Genomic DNA, 20806 nt, shown 5'->3' with positions numbered 1-20806 from the left:
TTCAGCCGAAAAAATATATATATTTTATCTCAAATCCGGTCTCTCACAGGTAAATTATGCACACTTCCAAATGTTTTAAGCTCTGCTCAAATACTGAACTATTTCCATTCCACTGCAATATTCAGACTTTCTTGTGTAAAACCTGTGTTCATTTCTTTCTAGATGTCGGCTCTCCATCTTATGCGAAGTGCATGGTTAGGCTATTTGTTGCAACCCTTACAACCTTAAACAGCACATAAGTTAGTTGACATCAAAATGAGCATTTTACTACTACTAGGGTAGATGTACCAGTTCTGGCCAGAAAAACAAATTTAACTTAAAAATATAATCACAAATGAAACAAACTTTTATTGTTAACTGTGTGAACAATTAACAATAAAAGTTTGTTTCATTGGACAGATTTGAATATGTGGTAATTATATTTTTAAGTTAAATTTGTTTTCTGGCCAGAACCGGTACACTGGCCAAAACTGGTACATCTACCCTATGCATCTTTCATTTAGTTGGCAGATGATGATTTTTTGTTCTAAAATTTTTACATTTTATTTGGTTAATGCCATTTATGTTCGTAATTTAATTTAAAATTTGTTCAAAGAAACATTTGATTGGTATTTGTGCCTAAAGACGACGTTCGTAACAGTGTCGAAAGCACTCGCAGAGAAATGAAATTTCTTAACGCCTTTTTGTTGAGTTATTCTCCTAGCGTATGATGATGTAACTATAAATATAAATGATGCAATGTTTCTTAAAAATTACTTTTGCTAAAGTACCCATTATGAGATGGTTAAAACACATCTCAAAATTCATATATTTTACTACATCTAGTGTAATATAGTACTTTGTTACTGTAAGTTGTACAGTGTATATATGTACTGCATATACAGTCTGTTAAGAAATTATAAGACCATTACATTTGTTTAGGTTTCTCAAAACTAACAATGTTTAATGGCCAATTATTATTCTCAACAAAGTAAGTACAATAATATTTATCAATTACTCAATTTTATTACTCAATTTTTTATCAATTAGTACAACAATCTTAACACATTTTAGTTTTTTGTAAATAAATATCAAATTTTTCACTGTTAATAAATTATAATACTACCACGAAAAAAATATTGAGAAGTAACTTTTTTGTTGATTAATACTTGATTTTTGCTCCATTTCTTCATATCACTTTAAATAGCTTGTTTAGCATTAATTCTACCAATTTTTTTAGTAGGTCATTGTCAATATTATTCCGTCGGTGCATAATTTCACATTCTTGAACACCTTGAAAATTGGCGATTGTTCACATATACTTTGACTTAAATTCCATTGAAAACTTTGGCCATCAAGAAGTTCCAACTTAAAATTTCCAAATGTAAAACAACAAATTTTCTTTGCCTTAAACCAGTCTTGAGTTACCTTTGAGTTATGGCAGGTGGCATTGTCTGATTGCATTTTAGAGGAAGGAAATGGTACTACCAATCTAAATGGAAGCAAATAACACCTTATAATTTTCAGATTTTAACTTAATGCTAAACTTGTTCTTGTTAAAGTTAGCATTATAACAGAATTCTCTCCAAACCATGATAGTATCTCCACCCATCTGTCTATTAAAAAATTCCCTAGGTGCTTTGCACAAATCATGCCAATATGCATTATACCCATCTAGATTCAAGATTAAACTTCTTTTTGTCTGAAAACAGCATGTTGTTCCACTTTTTTGTCCAGGACTGCTTGGCCCATTTTTATCTTGCTTGTTTATATGCCTCAGTCAATTTGGACTTGCCCTTTAGTTTTATGCAGCGTTTCTCAACTTGGGGGTTGCGAGAAAATAATGAAATCATTTATTATAAACTTATAAAACATTTTACTTACAATAAGTACACATGTAAAGAAAAGAAATTAATGTGATAGTTGCATTTGTTTTTCATTTAAAATTTTCTGTATTTGGATCAAATTACAAAGAGCACGTACACATCAAGTTGGAACTTGTAAATTGCTCGTGTATGTACATGTAACATGTCATGTATGTTCATACCCGTCGCTATAAACGCAGTGACATAAAATGATAGGCATAGTTGTATTACATTTTTTATACTGTCGTATTTTCTTAATGTATAAAATTAGTGCAATGTGATTATATAATATTTTAAAAATTTACATTTATAATTAGTCAAAATTCAATTAGTAATGGTAAGGTTTACTGTGTTATTTCTTTTGGTGGGGTCACGAAATATTAATTTTATTTATATTTGGGGGGGTCGCAGAGCTAAGAAGGTTGAGAATTGCTGGTTTTATGTAACTTGGATGCTTGTTTTTCTTAATGTTTTCCAACCAATTACACGTGACAATTTTGCATGAAATCTCTCTTGTAAAAATGTTCCGTTGAGTTGCCAGATCAGAAAAACACCTGTAATCATGTGAGAACAGTGATTTCCCCTGGTCAAATCTTTTGTTCTGTACATAATTTACCTTTTTCCAAAACATGATTGATTGCTGTTGTGGACTTATTAAGGAGACCAGCTATGCCACCCACCAGCATAATAATAAATTTTAATTTTAGGATTTTTTTTTCTCCTCTCAATTCCTGGCATGATGTTTAACCACAACCACTCAAAAATAAATTTAAGAAAACTATTAAAATTACTCTTGTGATATCAGAAAATGATGGAAGGGATTAAGATTAAACCATTTTTTCATGGTAGTCTTATAATTTATTAACAATGAAAATTTGACTTTTGTAAAACTAATAACTAAAATATGTTAAGATTGTTGAACTAATTTAGAATTTTAAAATGTATTAGATGGGCACTTGGTATGGTAAACCCTTATGTAAGATAACCTTTGTAATTATAAATCAAATACTAACTTTTATATATTCAGATACTCTTATATTATAATTATACAAGAAATTTAATACTTTTACCTTTTTAATTATTGATAGAATAAATTCTAGTCATATTTGTATGTTGAAAAATGTTTAAAACTAATTAAGTTATATTTTGAAATATGACATTTTAAAATCTCAAACAGAAAAATGTTTTATTAATTATTATTTAATGATGAATTTGTTATAAGTTTTGTTGTGTCGAAATTTGATAATGATTTCAAATTAAAATGACTTTACATTTGAATAAATTGATAAATCATAATGTAGTATTTTTTCTAATAGAAGAAAATGAACATTCATTATACAATTTTTACAATGTTTTTTAATTTCTTAAAAACATTTACACAACAATATATCAATTAATCTTAATCACACGATACTCTTCATATATTCCAAATCATTATGTACAGTCCTTATTCGTTACTAATCACATGCAACCTTTTAAATAAAATACTTCCATAAATAGAACCACATGCGCACACTAACAAAATACAGAATCTGCTTACAAATTTCTTTTTTTTTTTATTAATACAAGATGATTCTAGAAGAACCAATCTCTTGTAGTAATTTAAAGAGTTGCTTTGACTAACTACAGAATTATTTATAGGAAAAAATTGTATTTACACTTTGATAAAATTACTAATTTTATATTTCTAAAAACTATTTCAAGTAGAAAAATGATTTTTAACTGGCTTATTGTAATGTTAAAATTTTTGCATTATGTAGATTTGCAGTTGAAAGTGCTATTTTGACTAGAGAAACAGAATGAATTCCTTAATGATTTAACAACTGGAATTATGAGTTTAGTTCTCTAAGAAACATCTTGCATCTGTAAATATTTCCTAAAATAGAAAACTACAACAAATAAATACATATTTTACAATCTATAATACAAAAACCTATAGTTTAGTTAGTGTCATAAATGTATGAATTATATACAACAATGAATACCAAAACGAGAACAATTATGTGAATTAACATAAAATGTTCATACAGACATTTATACTTGGAATTTATTATTTTTTCATCCATTATGTTGTTTATTAAGTTTGAGTTAAGAAAAATACAGAGATACTGATAGAAGATATACAATTTTCTTCCAAAGACAATATAGATAAATGCATCACAATCACTGTTTAAATGCATACATACAAATAAAATATTTTATCAATTATACATTTGTAAATATTTCTGTACAATTATAAATTAAATATCTTATAAATATAACATTATATATATATATAACAAATCACTAAAAATAGGGGAGAGAATTTTAAGTATCAATTACACAATTGCTCAATAAAAAAAAAATTTAAATATAAATAAAATGTGTTAAAAAATAACTGTATTGAGATATGAAATTCCTATTCATAAATAAATATGATACTGCTTAATTTTTTTTGGAATTGATAGAAATTTATTATTGATAAAAGTAAATTAGTTTCCTTCCTTTGCCAAATCATTCAGAAAGATGGTTAAACCATCAAGGCACAGTCATCATATTTCTCAAAGAGATTTACAATATTTTTTTTAATTTTCTCAACATTCTATTCCTATACTTGTCTTAATTAATTTTTGGTTTTCTTATAACCTACACATATTACATAAACTACAAAAGGTTAGAAGCTAAATTTACAATATATTTCCTCTATGTAATTTTCAAATCTTTGAAAATGGTATATAAAGTGACTATATTTTACATGGAAAAAATGCTGGATGTGATAATGGGAAAATAACTTTTGATTTGGTTGGTACAGATAACCTTGTTAAAAACATGTAAGTGTTTTTGTAATAAAAAGAAAATAACTTAATTTTTTAAATATTTGTGAGTTTATTTAAATAAAAACTAGATAGTATTGTAAGCATAGATATATCCTTGACTCTGAAGAACGTAGAGTCGTTTTTCCACTGCCATTTTATCTATTAAAAACAATATTCGTGTAAATTAATTATATGTTGTAAGCTTACAGAAATTTTGTACTTTATCAGAAGATTTAGAAACTTACATTTTCCTAAGAGCTTTTTGTCATTTTCGTAGATTACTTGTTGGGCGAGGCTATGTAATAGTATCTGGGCTGTTTGATAACGACGAAAACACTAGAATAAGAAAATATATTGAATATATTTAGAATAAAAAGTAGTAGTAATAAAAATCAAAAATTTATTTACTTCTTCTGGATTTCCAAAAAGTTCTTCAAGTGCTGCAGACTGACACTAGATAAAAATAAATAATGACAATTATTTATTTTTGATTACTAAATTAGATTTATTGCCATTATTATTTTGTTATAACATATCAATTTTAAATTTTATTTTTGTAACAAAATTATGATAAAATACTAAATACAGTAGAGCATCGATTATCCGACCCCCGATTAACCGACTGCATTCTAGTCGGCAAATTCAAATGTCCGCTAGTGATGTGGCGCTACAATATTTGGTTATGTCTTGGCTACTTTAATAATATTTTTGTTAAATTTTTGCATGTTTTAGCTGGCAGCACTGGCTCGACCATGAAAGGGAAGCTAGTATTTAAACCAGGCCTAATACACTATACTAATAATGAATTTTTCTCGTACTTTTCGGTTATCCGACTTCATACCGACAACCCAGTCCCCAATTAAGTCGGATAATCGATGCTCTACTGTATAAATAAATAAATTTAGTATGTTTGTATATAAATTAAATATATATATACACACACAAACATTATATATATATATATGTTACTGGCCAAACCCGATTTCAGGCTGAACTGATTTATGTACTATAAATAGGTGCCAGTGTAAAAAAAAAAATGATTTTGTGTAATTCGAAATGCCGCCACAGTACATCCTGTAAAAATAAAGTAAAATATTATATTTTATATGTTACACTAAGAAGCACAAATAAGTTCATTTTTAATTTTAGTTTGACTCTACAAGTTATTTTTATTATTTCATTTAACTTTTGCAAATATTTTCAAAAATTCAATTACCTTTAAAAGTGAATGGCTTAATAAAAAAATACAAACTGATAAGTACTGATAAGCTTATTTTTATTTTATAGTTTTGCACAAGTGTTGTGTCACTTCTAATCAATACCGTTTTTGGTTAATGTTACCCTAGATATCGAAGGTGACGGCTCGTCTCCGATCCCAGCAATCAGAAGACAGGGAACAGTGGGGATGCACGTTCTAACCTAACACCTATTTTAATAATTATGATAATTTATTAGAATAGGTTATGTTAGGTTAGAACGTGTATCCCCACTGTTCCGTCTTCTGATTGCTGGAATTGGAGATCTGGGGCATTTGTATTTTTATAAAGCCAATATTTACAGTGTTTTGTCTGTATGAAACATTTTGACATTGCCTTTGTATTAGCAGTTTGACAAAATGATTATTTTGTAAATACTAGGTAAGATAATATTTTTTGGACTTATCAGTTTAAAGATTATTTTTAGTTGGCATTTTATTAAGAATCAAATTTGATAATGTTTAAAGTAGAAATCTGTCAAGAAAACTTTAAAATTAATCTTTTCTACATAATGAAATAATAATAATTTTAATTTAACATTAGGTATAATTAACAAAACAAACCTACCATGTCGATGGCATAATTATAAATAAGACGATCAGCACTGATATTTGATGATGTTGGATCTACTCCAGACGCATGAAGTATACTTTGTGTATTTAAAGATTTGCACATTGTTAAACAATGATGGAAATGCTCTTTCAAGATTTGCAAGACTGAAAAGAGAGAGTTTTTATTTATTTAAAAAAAATCATTTGCTATGCTTTAATTAATAATACTCTGCCATAATACTCACAAAAAATCTGCCATTAATTTCTATCTATGTCTTTTTTTAATTACTGCATGTGTTGACCTCTAATATTCTGATATATGCAAAACAGTAGGGAAATGACCCTTTGAATTCGCAAAGGGTCAACACATGCAGTAATTAAAAAAAGACATAGAAATTAATGGACAGATTTTTGTCTATCTATATTGTTTATGTCTGTTAGCATGGAATTAAATTGAATTCCCACGGGGAGCAAGAGTATATAAAGCACGTGATGACCTGCTGGATTAATCAAGGCACGATGCCGAAAGCAATAACTCCGGAAATACATTACAACAACGAGGGAACACCTTCTGATGAAATTGCGGAAATGTTCCAAATATCAGCTCGTTCTGTTCAGAGAATTGTGAAGTTGTACCAGGACACGGGTTCCGTGTCCTGGTACAACGTCCCCAGGCAAGGCGAAAGGCCGTAAACAAAGCACAACAGAAGAACAGGACGCTCAACTGCAGTCTGCAGCAAAGACAACCTGTTTAAGTCTGCGGCAACTCTGTGAAAAGAATTGAATTTAGATGTATCAACAGATACAGTAAAAAGAAGGTATGTAACATTTGTAATATAATACTCAAACATCCTTCGAAATATATTTCTATCGATATAATGAACCGCCAGAAATACAACTTTATTAACATGTTCTTGCATATACAGAAATGTAAGAAACAGGTTAATATATACATTTCATTAATAGGTTGCGAGAAGTCAACTTATTTGGAAGAAGGGCGGCCCAGAAACAGTCATTAACTGTCGCCAACCAATTTGACCGTCTTGGGTTCGCCCAACAATATAAAAACTGGACAATAACGGACTGGTCATCCGTAGTGTTTTCCGATGAAAAAGTGTTCTCGTCGGATTCCTGTGGGAGCAAGTGGGTGCGCCGACCACAAGGCACACGCCATAACACAGAATACGTGTGGCGCACCCAAAAAAGTAGTCGCTTCTCGTTAGGTGAGTTTTTAAATTTAGTGTTTTCATGTATTTATGTCCTTAACTCTTTGAACATGACAACATATCGGCATGTTCATTTCATAAATCACAACTTTATTGATGTTTTCTGTTTACAGCCGTTTGGGGATGGATGACTGCCGCAGGTCCCGGGAAGTTGGTCTGTATAGATGGTAACCTCACCGCCGTCTAATATATAGAAATACTTGAAGAGGTATTGTTGCTGACGGTGAGGGCCGTCTATGGAGAACATCCATTCTATTTCGTCCACGACCATTCCACGGTACACACCGCCGAAGTTGTAAAAACATGGCTTGAAGATCATCCAGACATTATTGACATGGAATGGCCGGGGAGAGGGGCAGATCTAAACTACATAGAGCATGTTTAGGCTTGCCTCTCTGACGGCCTCATTCAGACGGCAACTCCCAGTGCACTCTGGGAACTTGTCAGAGGTCGCTGGGAGGGCCTTCGTGGGAACAAACTATGTGACAAACTTGTCGCAAGTATGCCCTCACGACTGAATGAGGTCGTGGACAGAGTCGGCATGTGGATGAGGTACTGACCCTCTCCCTCCATCTGCGATGTTCCTTTATGTCCAAAAGACAGTTTTATTTTTACTGTAAATGTCAAGAAGACAGTTTTTATTTTATTGTTAAACTTTAATAAACGTAAATAGTCATTTCTAATCTGTGTGGTTTTCTAAGAAGTGATAAAAACATTGCACAATTAAACGTTATTGTTATTATAACTGTTACTTGTCATTAATGTGTATTGCTGGCAGATTGGTTGCTTAGATTTATTTGTTATCTATGATTCGCGCTTCTGATATAGTTCGGTAACGATTCACGGCCAATAGCTGTATTAAAATCAAGTGCCCAATCAAGCAAGTAGAACGAGGTGTGGCTAATACCTTTTAACAAATCATGTTCAAGGAAATTTTTGATTGTTTTATTGGATAATAACCAACCAATATACTTCGTGTTTTTTTTCTGAACTTACAAAACGTAATCAGTAAGCAATAAAATGGTGAGATTGCAAAAAAGGGGAGGGGAAATCAAATTCATACATCATACAAATACATTGCATCTGAATTACATGGCAATAATGCAATATATCGCGCTTAATTATGCCATGTAAAGTATTTATATTTATTTTATTTCAAAACACAATCAGGTTGTTTCCAATACTTTAACTCCTTCATTAGACGGCTTCCTTAAAAATCATGCCCAGAAGAATGTATAGCTCTTGATTATTGAAATAAATATTCATTAAAAATATAAAAAAGTGTGTATATTTATTTTGTTTTAATATGTCGAAAATGGTTCCTGAATGGCATCTTTCTCGGATAAAGAACTTTACAGAGGCAATGTTATGCCTGCAATGATGGTTTTCCTGTATAAATTCTATGTGATGCTAGGGAAGCTGCCATTCGTAGGCTGGTAAACATTAGCTTAAAAAAACTAATTGAAAACATTAAACATGACAAAACATAAAAGGCAAATAAATTAAACGATATAAAAATAGTTTTACATAATTACAGAATGAAAAAATGACATATAATGTGATACATGAATATTTACAAAATATAAAAGGTCAATTCGAATATAATATAAATATAAATACAATATAATAAAGCCAATTAAATTCAATAAGATCTGTTTATAAAATGGCAATATATTTTATTTATACATATGTAATAACAAAGGTGTAGAGATATCGAAACATTTTTGCAAACTTAACTCTGTATAATCAATAAATATTTTATGAAACAACAAAATGTGCATTGCAATTTTAATTCGTAACTTTATACAAGTGTATTATAAAATGCGTGGATTTAAAACATGATAAAAACAATTTTATAACTGAGGTGGAAATAAATTATAAAAAAGCTATTAAAAGTGAACAGTTCTGACAAAACTGATTCTTAATATCAAGGACAACATTGCTTTCAATACAATCAAACAGTAACCTTGACATCTGACCCATTTCTGACAGGGAAGGGAGCTTTTGTTTACATAGTAATAAAACACTTAGCATGTTGTTGTCATTAAGGGTGGGGAGTGGGTGGCAGCTCATATGACACCCTGTTGCTAAAGCAATAAACTTTAACTGACCTTGACCCACGATCTACTCTTCTCTGATTACTAAAAATAACAAGTGGGGAGGAGTTGTTTAAAGGGTAATAAAATACTTGGCGGTTTATTAAGTGACTTCTACTGCTCTACTCAGATTATGGCAAAAGCAATAAACACTTAACACTGGACATTGTAATCGGAGAGGAAGAGATCGTGTGTCAAAGGAACCAATGACAATCAGTGAAAGTTGAGATAGTCTATTGGCAAGTGAGACCTGATCTGTTTATTTTAAAGCTGTATCGTCTCTAATTACAAAAAATAAACATAAATAAAACATTATGAAGAAAGAAAAGTATGAAAATAACAGATAAAATCATATTTATGATGATCAGTGACGGAAATTTAAAATTAAAAAACAACTAACGACTGATGCTGCGATTCCAGTGCTAGGCAAGCAATGAGCGATTAGTCTTGTCAACCTGCAGCACGCTTGACTGCACAATTAGTCCCTCCAGTTCGATTTCCTCACCCCTATTACGGCGCAAATCGGACCAGTCCACCTGAAACGCCTTTGCTAATAGGTAGGACGTCCTGGCGTATTAAGTGATCAACTTCCTGAGCTGCACGATCGATCTACCTGGCTACAACTTCATTGCCCGAGACTGTACATACTTGATGGAATGCATGGAACAAAATTTTGGAAAGACCATTAGTAAATTCCAGTAACAGTAAAAAGTAGTATAGGAGACAGTATGGAAGCAATAGCACAAATTTCAATATGTGCCAAATGTGACAAAGAAGATGTAACCGAGTGGTTAAATTGTGATGCGAATGATCCTGGATTCCAAATTTTGAATGATGAGGAAATAATTAAAGAAATATCTGACTCAGATGAACGAGATCGAGAAGACAAAGAAGAGATTTGCGAAGTAAGAGATATTGGTCCTACACATTCTGAAGCTTTTCAGTGCTTAGATGTCGCCATGAAGTGGTTTGAGAGCTAAGACGAGTGTAACTCAGGACAACTTATATGTCTTAAAAGTATTCGCGATTTAGCAGCTTCAAAAAGAACAGCTAGCTTTAAACAAAATTCGTTAATCTTAATAAAAAATAATTTAATATTGAAGTTATATGTAAATCTAGACAAATAAAAATTATTCATACTATATGCATTGTCAATTATTACTTTTTCTATTATCCGGATTTTTCCTTATCTGGACTACCTTCATCCCCAATTAGTCCAGATGATAGAGGTTCTACTGTATATATAATGACAAAGAAGATATGCAAACATTTTTGCAAACTTGAACTCTGTATAATCAATAAATATTTTATGAAACAACGAAATGTGCATTGCAATTTTAATTCGTAACTTTATACAAGTGTATTATAAAATGCACGGATTTAAAACACGATAAAAACAATTTTATAACCAAGGTGGAAATAAATTATAAGATATTAAAAGTGAACAGTTCTGACAAAACTGATTCTTAATATCAAAGACAACATTCTGTTCAATACAATCAAACAGTAACCTTGACATCTGAGCCACCTCCAACAGGGAAGGGAGTTTTTGTTTATAGAGTAATATGACACTTTGTGCCTTGCTGTCATTAACAGTGGGGAGTGGGTGCAGTTCACATGACACCTCGTTGTGAAAGTAATAAACTTTAACTGACCTTAACAGATGATCTTACCGTCTCTAGTTACTAAGAATAACAATTGGGGAGCAGTTGTTTAAACAGTAATAAAACACTTGGCGGTTTATTAAGTGACTTCTACTGCTCTACTCAGATTACCGCAAAAGCAACAAACACTTAACACTGGACATTGACACATGTTCTATTCCTCTTTGATTACAAAGGAACAGACGACAATCGATGAAAGTTGAGATAGTCTATTGGCAAGTGAAACCTGATCTGTTTATTTTAAAGCTGTATCGTCTCTAATTACAGGAAAATAAACGTAAATAAAACGTTATAAAGAAAGAAAAGTATAAAAATAACAGATAAAATCATAATTTATGATAATCAGTGGCAGAAATTTACAATTAAAAAAAAAACAAACGACCAATGCTTCAATCCCACTGTTAGGCAAGCAATGAGCGATTAGTAATGTCAACCTGCAGCACACTTGAATGCACAATTAAGCGTCTCCAGCTCGATTTCCTCACCCCTATTACGGCACAAATTGGACCAGTCCACCCGAAACGCCTTTGCTAACAGGTAGAACATCCTGGTGTATCAAGTGATCAATTTCCAGAGCTGCGCTATTGATCGACTGATAGACTACAGTTTTGCTCGGGCGTGTACATCCACACTTGGGCTATTCATTCCATTGTATAAAGACCTTTCAGTTAGAGAAAGTTCACAATGCTTTAACATAAGGATAACAGTGTAATCATAATCCTGTATGTTAAAAATAAGTTTACAAAAAGAGGCTCAGAAATATATTTCATGGATTTTAACAAACTTTTGCATATTCTGGGTTACTAAAAAAGTATCCCCTGTAAAAAGCCCTAGGTTCCATTTCTGTGTTTTATTCTAAAAAGTTGTGATTTTAGGTCATAAAAACAGATTGCGTTTGGACTCGAGAAACTGGTAGATATTGAAATAACAACAAGCAATTTTCATGTATATGTTAGGCTCAAAGACCAAAATTGCTCATTGAGCGAAAAAAATGACCACAAAGCGAAATTCAAGTCGTGGCTTTCGTGATATTTGACCACTACGCGTTCTGCTTAGGTTAGGTCATTTCCAACAACATGTAATCATTTGTGAATCTGTTGCTGTGTTCTTGATATGTCAACATTTTCTAACAACTAATTTACTAAAAATAATTACTTTGTCAGGAACTTTTATTAATAAATCAGTCTTTTTATGTGAATCAAGAATGTTTCAGAGTTATTTATTTTTACAGGAACTATTATCGTGACATTTTGAGTTGCATTTTATGTTCTTTGAGCGACATTTGCATTTTTTATCAATACAGTATCTTTTACAGTAACACATTACAAACCTTTGCTTACTTCCAGTTGTTAATGTGGATGCTGAGCGCAGTGTTAATGAAGTTGAGGGTACGTCCTGAATTTTAATAAAGGTATTCTCAGAAATTGTAAATTCATTACGAGCGTAAAGTCGATCGAGAAGACCTTCCTTGTTTCTTAACTGATAGAGACCCGATGGATTAAATGCTCGTAACAACAGCTAAAACATTTCTGGGAGCTGCATGTCTCCTATCAACATCGGGCACCCTAACTAAAACATTCGAACCAATTTCAACTGCAGAAAATTTTGAGTTGGATAATGAAATTATTTTATGTGCCTGTTTCGGCATATTCTCTCTAAGCATTGATGGTTTTCTTTCTTAAACAGAGCTTGCAAGTAACATTTGCACCAAATCCCTCATTCTCGTTGCTTTCTCCTCATATAACGTGAACATATTCATGACACACTGAACACTTGTGAGTTCCTGAGGTTTTATTTTCACAAATAACACACATTTTTTTTTAATTTAAATTTTCAGCTTTTTCTAAAATACAGTAATATCTTTGTTTGTCAATTCTTGTATGATTTCCTCATCATCTTTCTTCTCTAATACTTCTATGACTTCAACATTTTTTTCATTTTGTGCTTTCTCAACTTCATTTAGCTGTTTACCATTATCTATGTTGTTCTGGTTTTGTTGATCATCGTTTTTGGAGGTAGAAAGAAGTAGTTCTTGTAATTCTTCTTCACTTTCTATGGAAGCATATATATCAGCTAATGTTCAGAATGCGTTATGGCTTCTTAATCACCACAATGTGTAGTGGTCAAATATCATGAAAGCCACGACTCAAATTTTGCTTTGTGGTCGTTTTGAATTAGCCACAATGCATTGTGGCCATTTTTACAAATGCCACAACGCGAATTTCGCTTCGTGGCCATTTTGAAATGACCACAACACATTGTGGCCATTTTTTTCCACTCAATGAGCGATTTTGGTCTTTGAGCCTAACATATATATATTACATCCAATGTTTGAAAGTAATGCATCTGAGAGTGGTCAGTCTAATACTTTATTAAAATTACTTTTTAATATAATCTAATTAATTTATATAAAATATAAACATACCATTTTTAACTGATGTTGATGGCTGCAGACGACCTGCATGAACCTCTTCCCTCGATAATTGCAGGGAAGAGGACAGCAAATGAAGGGCTCGCATATATAAAACTAATTGTTCTGCCCGTCTGCAGCCTTCACTAATAATGGAGAATTGTTCTAATAAAATCTGAAAATAAAAAAAAGAATAATTTTTTTTGTTAAGATAAGATATTCACTACATTGCTGAAGAATAATATAAATAATTAAAAGTTATAATTCATTTTAAATAATGGAATTAAAAATATATATATACATGTTATTTATTTTATGCTGCTAATTATTATTTTATTATGATTTTTAATTTATCTAATTTACTGTTCATTGAACAATTCTTTCTGTATTGATTAAAACTTCCATGGATTATCATTTTAACTATTAAACAAGCAAGTATACAATGTTCTTACAGAAAAAATATGTTGATTATTTAAAATAGCTAGTCAATATATTACTAAGGAGCTTTTTTATTACACAACAGCTATTATAATGTATGCTTTATCATTTTTTTCTGACATAAAAATTATTTTTAGTGAAGTGTTAGTTTCAAATGAGTATATTTGAAATTACGAGAAAATATCACCCAAACTTCAACAAAATGAATAATATAAAAATTTCTGAAGAGATTTAATTATTTCAAAATAACTACATAAATTTCTCAAACAATTTTTGTAATGGTATTCATTATAGATCAAATTCATTCATTCTGTCTGAAATCAAGTATGAATTAGTATAATAAACAAGGTGTGCTATAAATTTCATCATTGTATAATATATTGTATTCATCAACATTAATATTTCTTAGAGAAAATCATAATAGATTTTAGTATAAAAAATAAAATAACATAAGTCATTGGTGGAGTGTACCTACACAGTATATTTGCACTTCTGTCCAGTGCTATACTGAACCAAAGTCAAGGCATAATTATAGAAAAAACAAACGAAAGTTTTGTTTACATGCTGTTTGTTTATATATCTGTGTTTAAGAATTTCCTGATTAGGCTGTTGTACTAAATACATGTCACACATTGTAATGTGATGTATGTATTGTGAAGTCCTAATGTTCCAAGACTTTTGTGTAGTATATGTGGTATGATACCTGTGAAGAAAGAATTACTGACACAATAAATACCTCATCCATTCTTCACAGATGCTTCATTTGTGGTTGTTTTGAGTATTTATTTATTTTCAGTTTTTGTTGTAGGTATTTTGCACAACTATATCTAAGACATTATGTGAGTTAGCATGGTTCCTGGGTGTGTATAGTGATTTGCATTTATGTTGTTATTCTTGTAATTATTAGTAATTGTAAACAAAAATGATTTTAAGATTTTAAAATATTTTGAGTATCTTTTCATATTTTTATAAGTTTCATTTTACTACACACGAAATTTTGAGTAATTTTACACAGGTTAATATTACAATTTATGTAATTAAATTTTTTTAGCAATCCATCTGGAATAAAAATAAACTCTGCTGAATTATACATTAGCTTATTTTTATAGACCATACTTAATAATTTAATCAATTCTAGCCTTATAAAATTTATTATTATATTAAACTTGTACATCAATTTAAATATATAATTACGATGAACTTAGAAATATCCATAAAAAAAAAAGATCAATTCAAAATGGAATGATCTTTTAGACATTTTTTTACATTATTTACTTAGGTAATCATGGAATTTTAATATAAACTTCAAAATAATCTAGCAGTTTGGTTCATTAAATAAATTTTTTAACTTTAATACAAACAAAAGTGAATATACAGTTTTATAAATTGTAAATATAAAAAAAGAAAATTAGGTTAACCTCTTTACGAACATAGGAGTCTGTGAGAGCCGAAATAGGAGTTGATCTAGAACGTGCCAAGTCTAAAATACAATCAACCAACGCAAGAACAAAATTTAATTTTGCTAATGTTTCATTATGTTCTTTCTGAAAAGATAAAAGAAAAGATCAATTATTTTCCAATTTTAACTTATACTTTCTATTGCACAATATAAGATACATAAATTAAACCTAACTCATTTTATTATAAACTAATGTAAGCAAATACTAAAATTATTAACTTTAATGAATTTTAAAGATTATGAATTCAGTTATTTACAGGATTTAAGACAATACTGGAAATTCTTATTTCTACATTTCATTCTGTTGATGTATACAAGCTAATTTCATTTATTTCATAAACTTTTTTTATAAAATAACTGTACTTGTAAATATATCAGATTATAATTAAACTGACACTATTCAGACTGCTCTAGAGTTTGTTCATATTGAAATTTGGTACAAATGTTATATAGACCACAAGGAAGAGATTTCTGCAAAAAAAACTCACTACCAGATGGCACTTCTCACGAAATCCTTATGCAAAGTAGGCAAACCTACTAAAAAGGACAACATTCAACATAAAGGCATGTAGAATGATTTTTCTGGCTTTATCGTTAATCATGCCCTTACAGAAGAAAGACTGAGCTTTGCTGGTTAAACTGTTTTATCAGAATGGCAGCAATGGCTTAGCTACACTGCAAGAACATTGAGGTTTAAGAGGATTGCAAAAAAGGCCCATGTCAAAGAATGGTTTGAAAAATATGATTACAAAATTTGAATAGATTGGAGACTTGAGTGTGCTGCCAGGAAGAGAGCTGAAACAGACTACTAAAGAAATTATCAAAGAAGTCGCCGTTGCTGTGGTTGACAGAGCCTTCAAGTTCACAATATTCCTTAAAAAGTGCTTGAGCAGTGTCACACAAGTCATCCATCCCTTGGCCAACAGTACAAAAAGTTCTGCGGTCCATTTTAAATGGTATCTGTATAAGATCCACATTGTGCAAAAGCTGCAACTGAAGACCTGCAAAAATGCACTGATTTTACTTTCTGGGTTTGGCAACAATGGCTGTTGTTGATGCATGGCCTTGGAAAATTTTGTGGTCAGGTGCACTTTTCATTCGATAAAGTAGTAAATAATCAGAACTGTTGCATATGGGGTTCCTCACAGCCCAATGTTGTGCAGCATCAGTCACTGCATTCTGATTACGTGACTACATGATGTGGATTTACTGCTGATTTTATTCTTGGGCCACTTTTCTTTGAAAATCTTGCTTCTGAAGGTCCTAAAAGATGCTCTGTCATGAGTGTGCTTTACTGTGAACTCTTTCAACAGATAGTCATTCCTGCCTTATAGGAACGGCAATGCTTACAGACCAATGTCTTCATGCAAGATGGAGCAGCTCCCCTCAGTGGAAGAGAAGTCAAGAAATTACTTCATGCAAGATTTTGGCAAAGATCATGTAATATCCAGAGATTTTCAGGATACCTGGCCTCCTTGTTCACCAGACTTGAATCCCTGTGATTTCTGGCTGTGGGAATTCCTAAAAGATTGTGTTTATGGATGAAGGATTAGGACTGCCTGAATCAAAAGTCAGCATTACACTCCATTTTGCTGAAATTCCTGGAGACTTTCTTCACACTAACATTGAACACACTGTAATGTGCTTTGAATGTGTAATTAATGTTAATGTTGAACACACACTGTGATTGAATAAAGTTTAATGTTTCTGATTTGTTTTTGTTCTTTTAAGTGGTAGAATTTTTAACTGTTTGTTTTTTGCTGCAGAAATATCTTTCCCATGGTCTATATAACACATCAGATGTTAATGAAATTTGGTATATAAGTAGAACAGGCTCTAGAGGAGTCTGAATAGGGTCAGTTTAATTATAACCACCCTGTATATAAAATGCTGGTTTGATATACTTTTTATGAAAATGTAACGGTTTCAAACTGTGTGCCTTTTTTTGAGGCACACGCTATTCATATTTATGCAATCTTCCATAGTCCTGGAAAGGCTTATACTTTCTGCAATGCTGAAATTTGTCTTATTGTTGTAGCCAACTCAGGCATAAAGTTGCAATAAATGAAACCCTGCAGGATTATTTTCTTCTAAGTATTCTTTTAACACAGCTCCAAGCAATTTTCATCTGTTTGGACTAAATCTGGACTGTAGGAAGAATTGCTGAAGACTTTCCAGTCCACAGTTACTGCCATCCCATGAGCTGTATGCAGACATGCATTGTCATGCAATAGGATGACTAGCTTCAACAATTTTTGTCCTCTTTTTTGTAAAGTGGAGTTTGTGTTGTCTTTTTGCATTGCAGAGTTATACAGTGCAAAAATATTTTCATATTGTCTATTTTATTTTGAAAAATAATTATTAGAATTCTAAAAATAATTGTAGAAAATTAACTTAAACAAATTATTAACAAATTTAACAAAAAGAAAAAATTGAAATCATAGAAAATAGACACATGATTTCCAATTAAATCTTAAAGATTGCTGTAAAAACTAGATTTATTAACTCATTTTCATAATGTATTTCTATTGCAAAATCATCTTAGAATAGTTTATTTTATAACATTTTCTCAGTCTAAAATTATGAACTTTTTGACTTGTTTAAATTTCTATAATTCTGTAATTATTTAGAAGTTAAATAATCTTTAAAAAACAGATAATTTCAAAAGGAATGAAAAGTTACTTTAATGTTAATTGACTATTCCTTAAAAACGTTTTAAATTATGTACTTTGCATAATATGAAATAAATATATACACTTCAATAATTCAATAATAAAATGATAAAGAAACAATTATTATTATTAATTGTTGTTCTTATATTAATTATTTATTGTGACAGTCACAATACCAGACTGCAATTTTTAATCATCTTTTAATTTATATTAAAAAAAAATCATGTGACTTCCAGTCCAGACTGGAAGTTTGTTATAGTTAATCAAGGTCTCTGGCTCTTAAGTTTTCCATATCTGGTCTTGACTTTAGTAGTCTTGCCCCTGTGCATCATGTTGGTTACCTATCTAACTCTGAGAAGTCAAGTGATTTTAATTCAAAATTTCCTGTTTCAGACCAAATGTTTATATATAGTCAACCGGGCTTCTGGTCCCCTAAGCTTCCATATCTGGTCTTGATTTTCATCTAACTCCATTCTTGAGATTAACGAAGGACAAATAGATGACGGTGGGAATATATAGATCTGTAGTTTGAAAATTCATCCCAATAATCAAGATATAAATTTTCATGATATTAATTTTACATTAAATTTTTTTATAATGTATATATTTTCAAAATTGAATATATTTTTTGTTTTTAATTATTCTGAATTACTAGATTTAAGTTGTGAACAAATGAATCTAGTTCAGCATTTCTTTATCTGGAGTACACACTTCTAAGAAAGATGCAGTAAAAATTGGCTAATTTAAAGTTACCTTTGGTAGCCATTACAACTTGTTCAGTTTTATACCTAGATAATTCAAAATTTTCCATATCCATGTTTTTAAAAGCTGCAAACTTTAAAAAAAAATTTTTGGACTTTACAATATTTAAAAATAATTGAACCTAGACCTTCATAACTATATAAATCAGTTAATCTTCACATCTGTATTACTAAAATAAGTGCTCTAATATTCAATACTTTAATTTTTAATTATTATTTTTTTTTTTTTGCAATTTAAATGATAAATTAATCAAGCAATTATTCAAAAGTTTTACCTTCTCAGTGTATTATTTCCCAAGCAAATAAACCTATATTACACTGGGCCGTATGAAATTTCCCATTTTCACAAAGGAGTTACATGAACTGGAAAAACTTGGAAACTGCTAAACTAGTTCATTCGCAATTGCATTTAGCCACTGAATAAATTCAGATCACATAGCCTTTTATTAATTTCACATTGTTAATTGAATCAAATAAAATATAAATGACAATATCATTTCAAAAAACAGCATTTCTTACAAAAGTTTTCATTTAATAAAATTAATATTTTTCTTATACAAAATATATATTTAATAATTGCTATTGTTTATTCATTTACAATAATCATATTTCTAACTATATATTTCATAAAATTTTTACCTCCAATAATGTTTCTTCAGGTAATTCTGGAGCAATAAATAACATATGACTATCAAGATTTTGAGGTGAGGTACCAAACGAAAGATAAGAATGACTAGGAGGCGTCGGATCAATTATTCCATTACATTTTGCACTTTGATAAACTTTTCCACAGGAAGAATGTCTATTATCCCAAATTCCTCCTAACCAGCAGTGTGAATGATAATGGCTGTAAGGAAGATTTTTTACTGAAATTAAATAAAAGAATTATATTAAAATTTTGAATTAAATATAACATGAAAATTATGTTATATATTAAAAATATATTATTTGATTATAAATATACATATATATCAAATTAATTATATTACCAATGAAAATACCTTTATATGAAACTAACATAAAATAGTATAACATAATAATTCATTTTGTATACTATACTTACAGTGGTATCCTCAATGAAACAAAGATATTCATTTAAAAAGTTTCAAATGAGCAGAATAATGGACACAGTAAATAAATATATGAAATGTGCAAATGCATAATTTGAAGCTAAATTTTATTAAGACTAGCCTGTTTGACAACAGGATATTGTTTGTTGTTGAAAATTTTAAATTAGAAGTAACATCGGTATTCATAGAAAAGTACAGTAAAGCGTCGTTTATCCGAATCAATTGGGGACTGGGGTTGTTCGGATAACCGATTATGTACGAAAAAATATATTAACCTATTTGATTTTGAAATTTTTCTCCATTGCATGTCGCTTTGTGTTGAATTTTCATCGATTTTAAACCTAATGAAAATTTTTATAATAATAATCGAGACTATTGTTTCATTAAAAATTATTTCTTTATTTTGTACAAACAAAATAAATATATTGAAAAATATAAAAACAAAAAAATTATACTTTAGAAGTTAATCTAGTATCAAAAATGTTGGATTCAGCATAACACAGTCCGACTGGAAAGCTTTCGGATAAACGACGCTCTATTGTACTGCTTAGAATGGGAAAATTT

The 20806-nt window shown here is 30.2% G+C and overlaps 1 protein-coding gene across 1 annotated transcript in view; it reads right to left on the bottom strand.

Annotated features, from left to right (window-relative positions):
• Positions 1-3890: 3890 nt before the first annotated feature.
• LOC136984399 (serine/threonine-protein kinase unc-51-like) overlaps positions 3891-20806 on the bottom strand; it is an 80984-nt gene continuing 64068 nt past the window's right edge. The window contains exons 21-27 of the mRNA XM_067281368.1: positions 19812-20038; positions 15699-15824; positions 13858-14017; positions 6463-6611; positions 5048-5092; positions 4885-4975; positions 3891-4798 (exon numbers count right to left, since the gene is read on the bottom strand). Coding sequence (XP_067137469.1) covers positions 4725-4798; positions 4885-4975; positions 5048-5092; positions 6463-6611; positions 13858-14017; positions 15699-15824; positions 19812-20038 — 872 coding nt within the window. The 3' untranslated portion in view covers positions 3891-4724. The remainder of the gene's footprint in view (positions 4799-4884; positions 4976-5047; positions 5093-6462; positions 6612-13857; positions 14018-15698; positions 15825-19811; positions 20039-20806) is intronic.

Source organism: Centruroides vittatus, unplaced genomic scaffold, assembly GCF_030686945.1.
Source record: "Centruroides vittatus isolate TY-2023 unplaced genomic scaffold, ASM3068694v2 contig_918, whole genome shotgun sequence".
NCBI classification, from domain to species: Eukaryota; Metazoa; Arthropoda; class Arachnida; order Scorpiones; family Buthidae; genus Centruroides; species Centruroides vittatus.
Note: the sequence above shows the minus strand (reverse complement) of the source record. Positions and strands in the feature narration are given on the sequence as shown.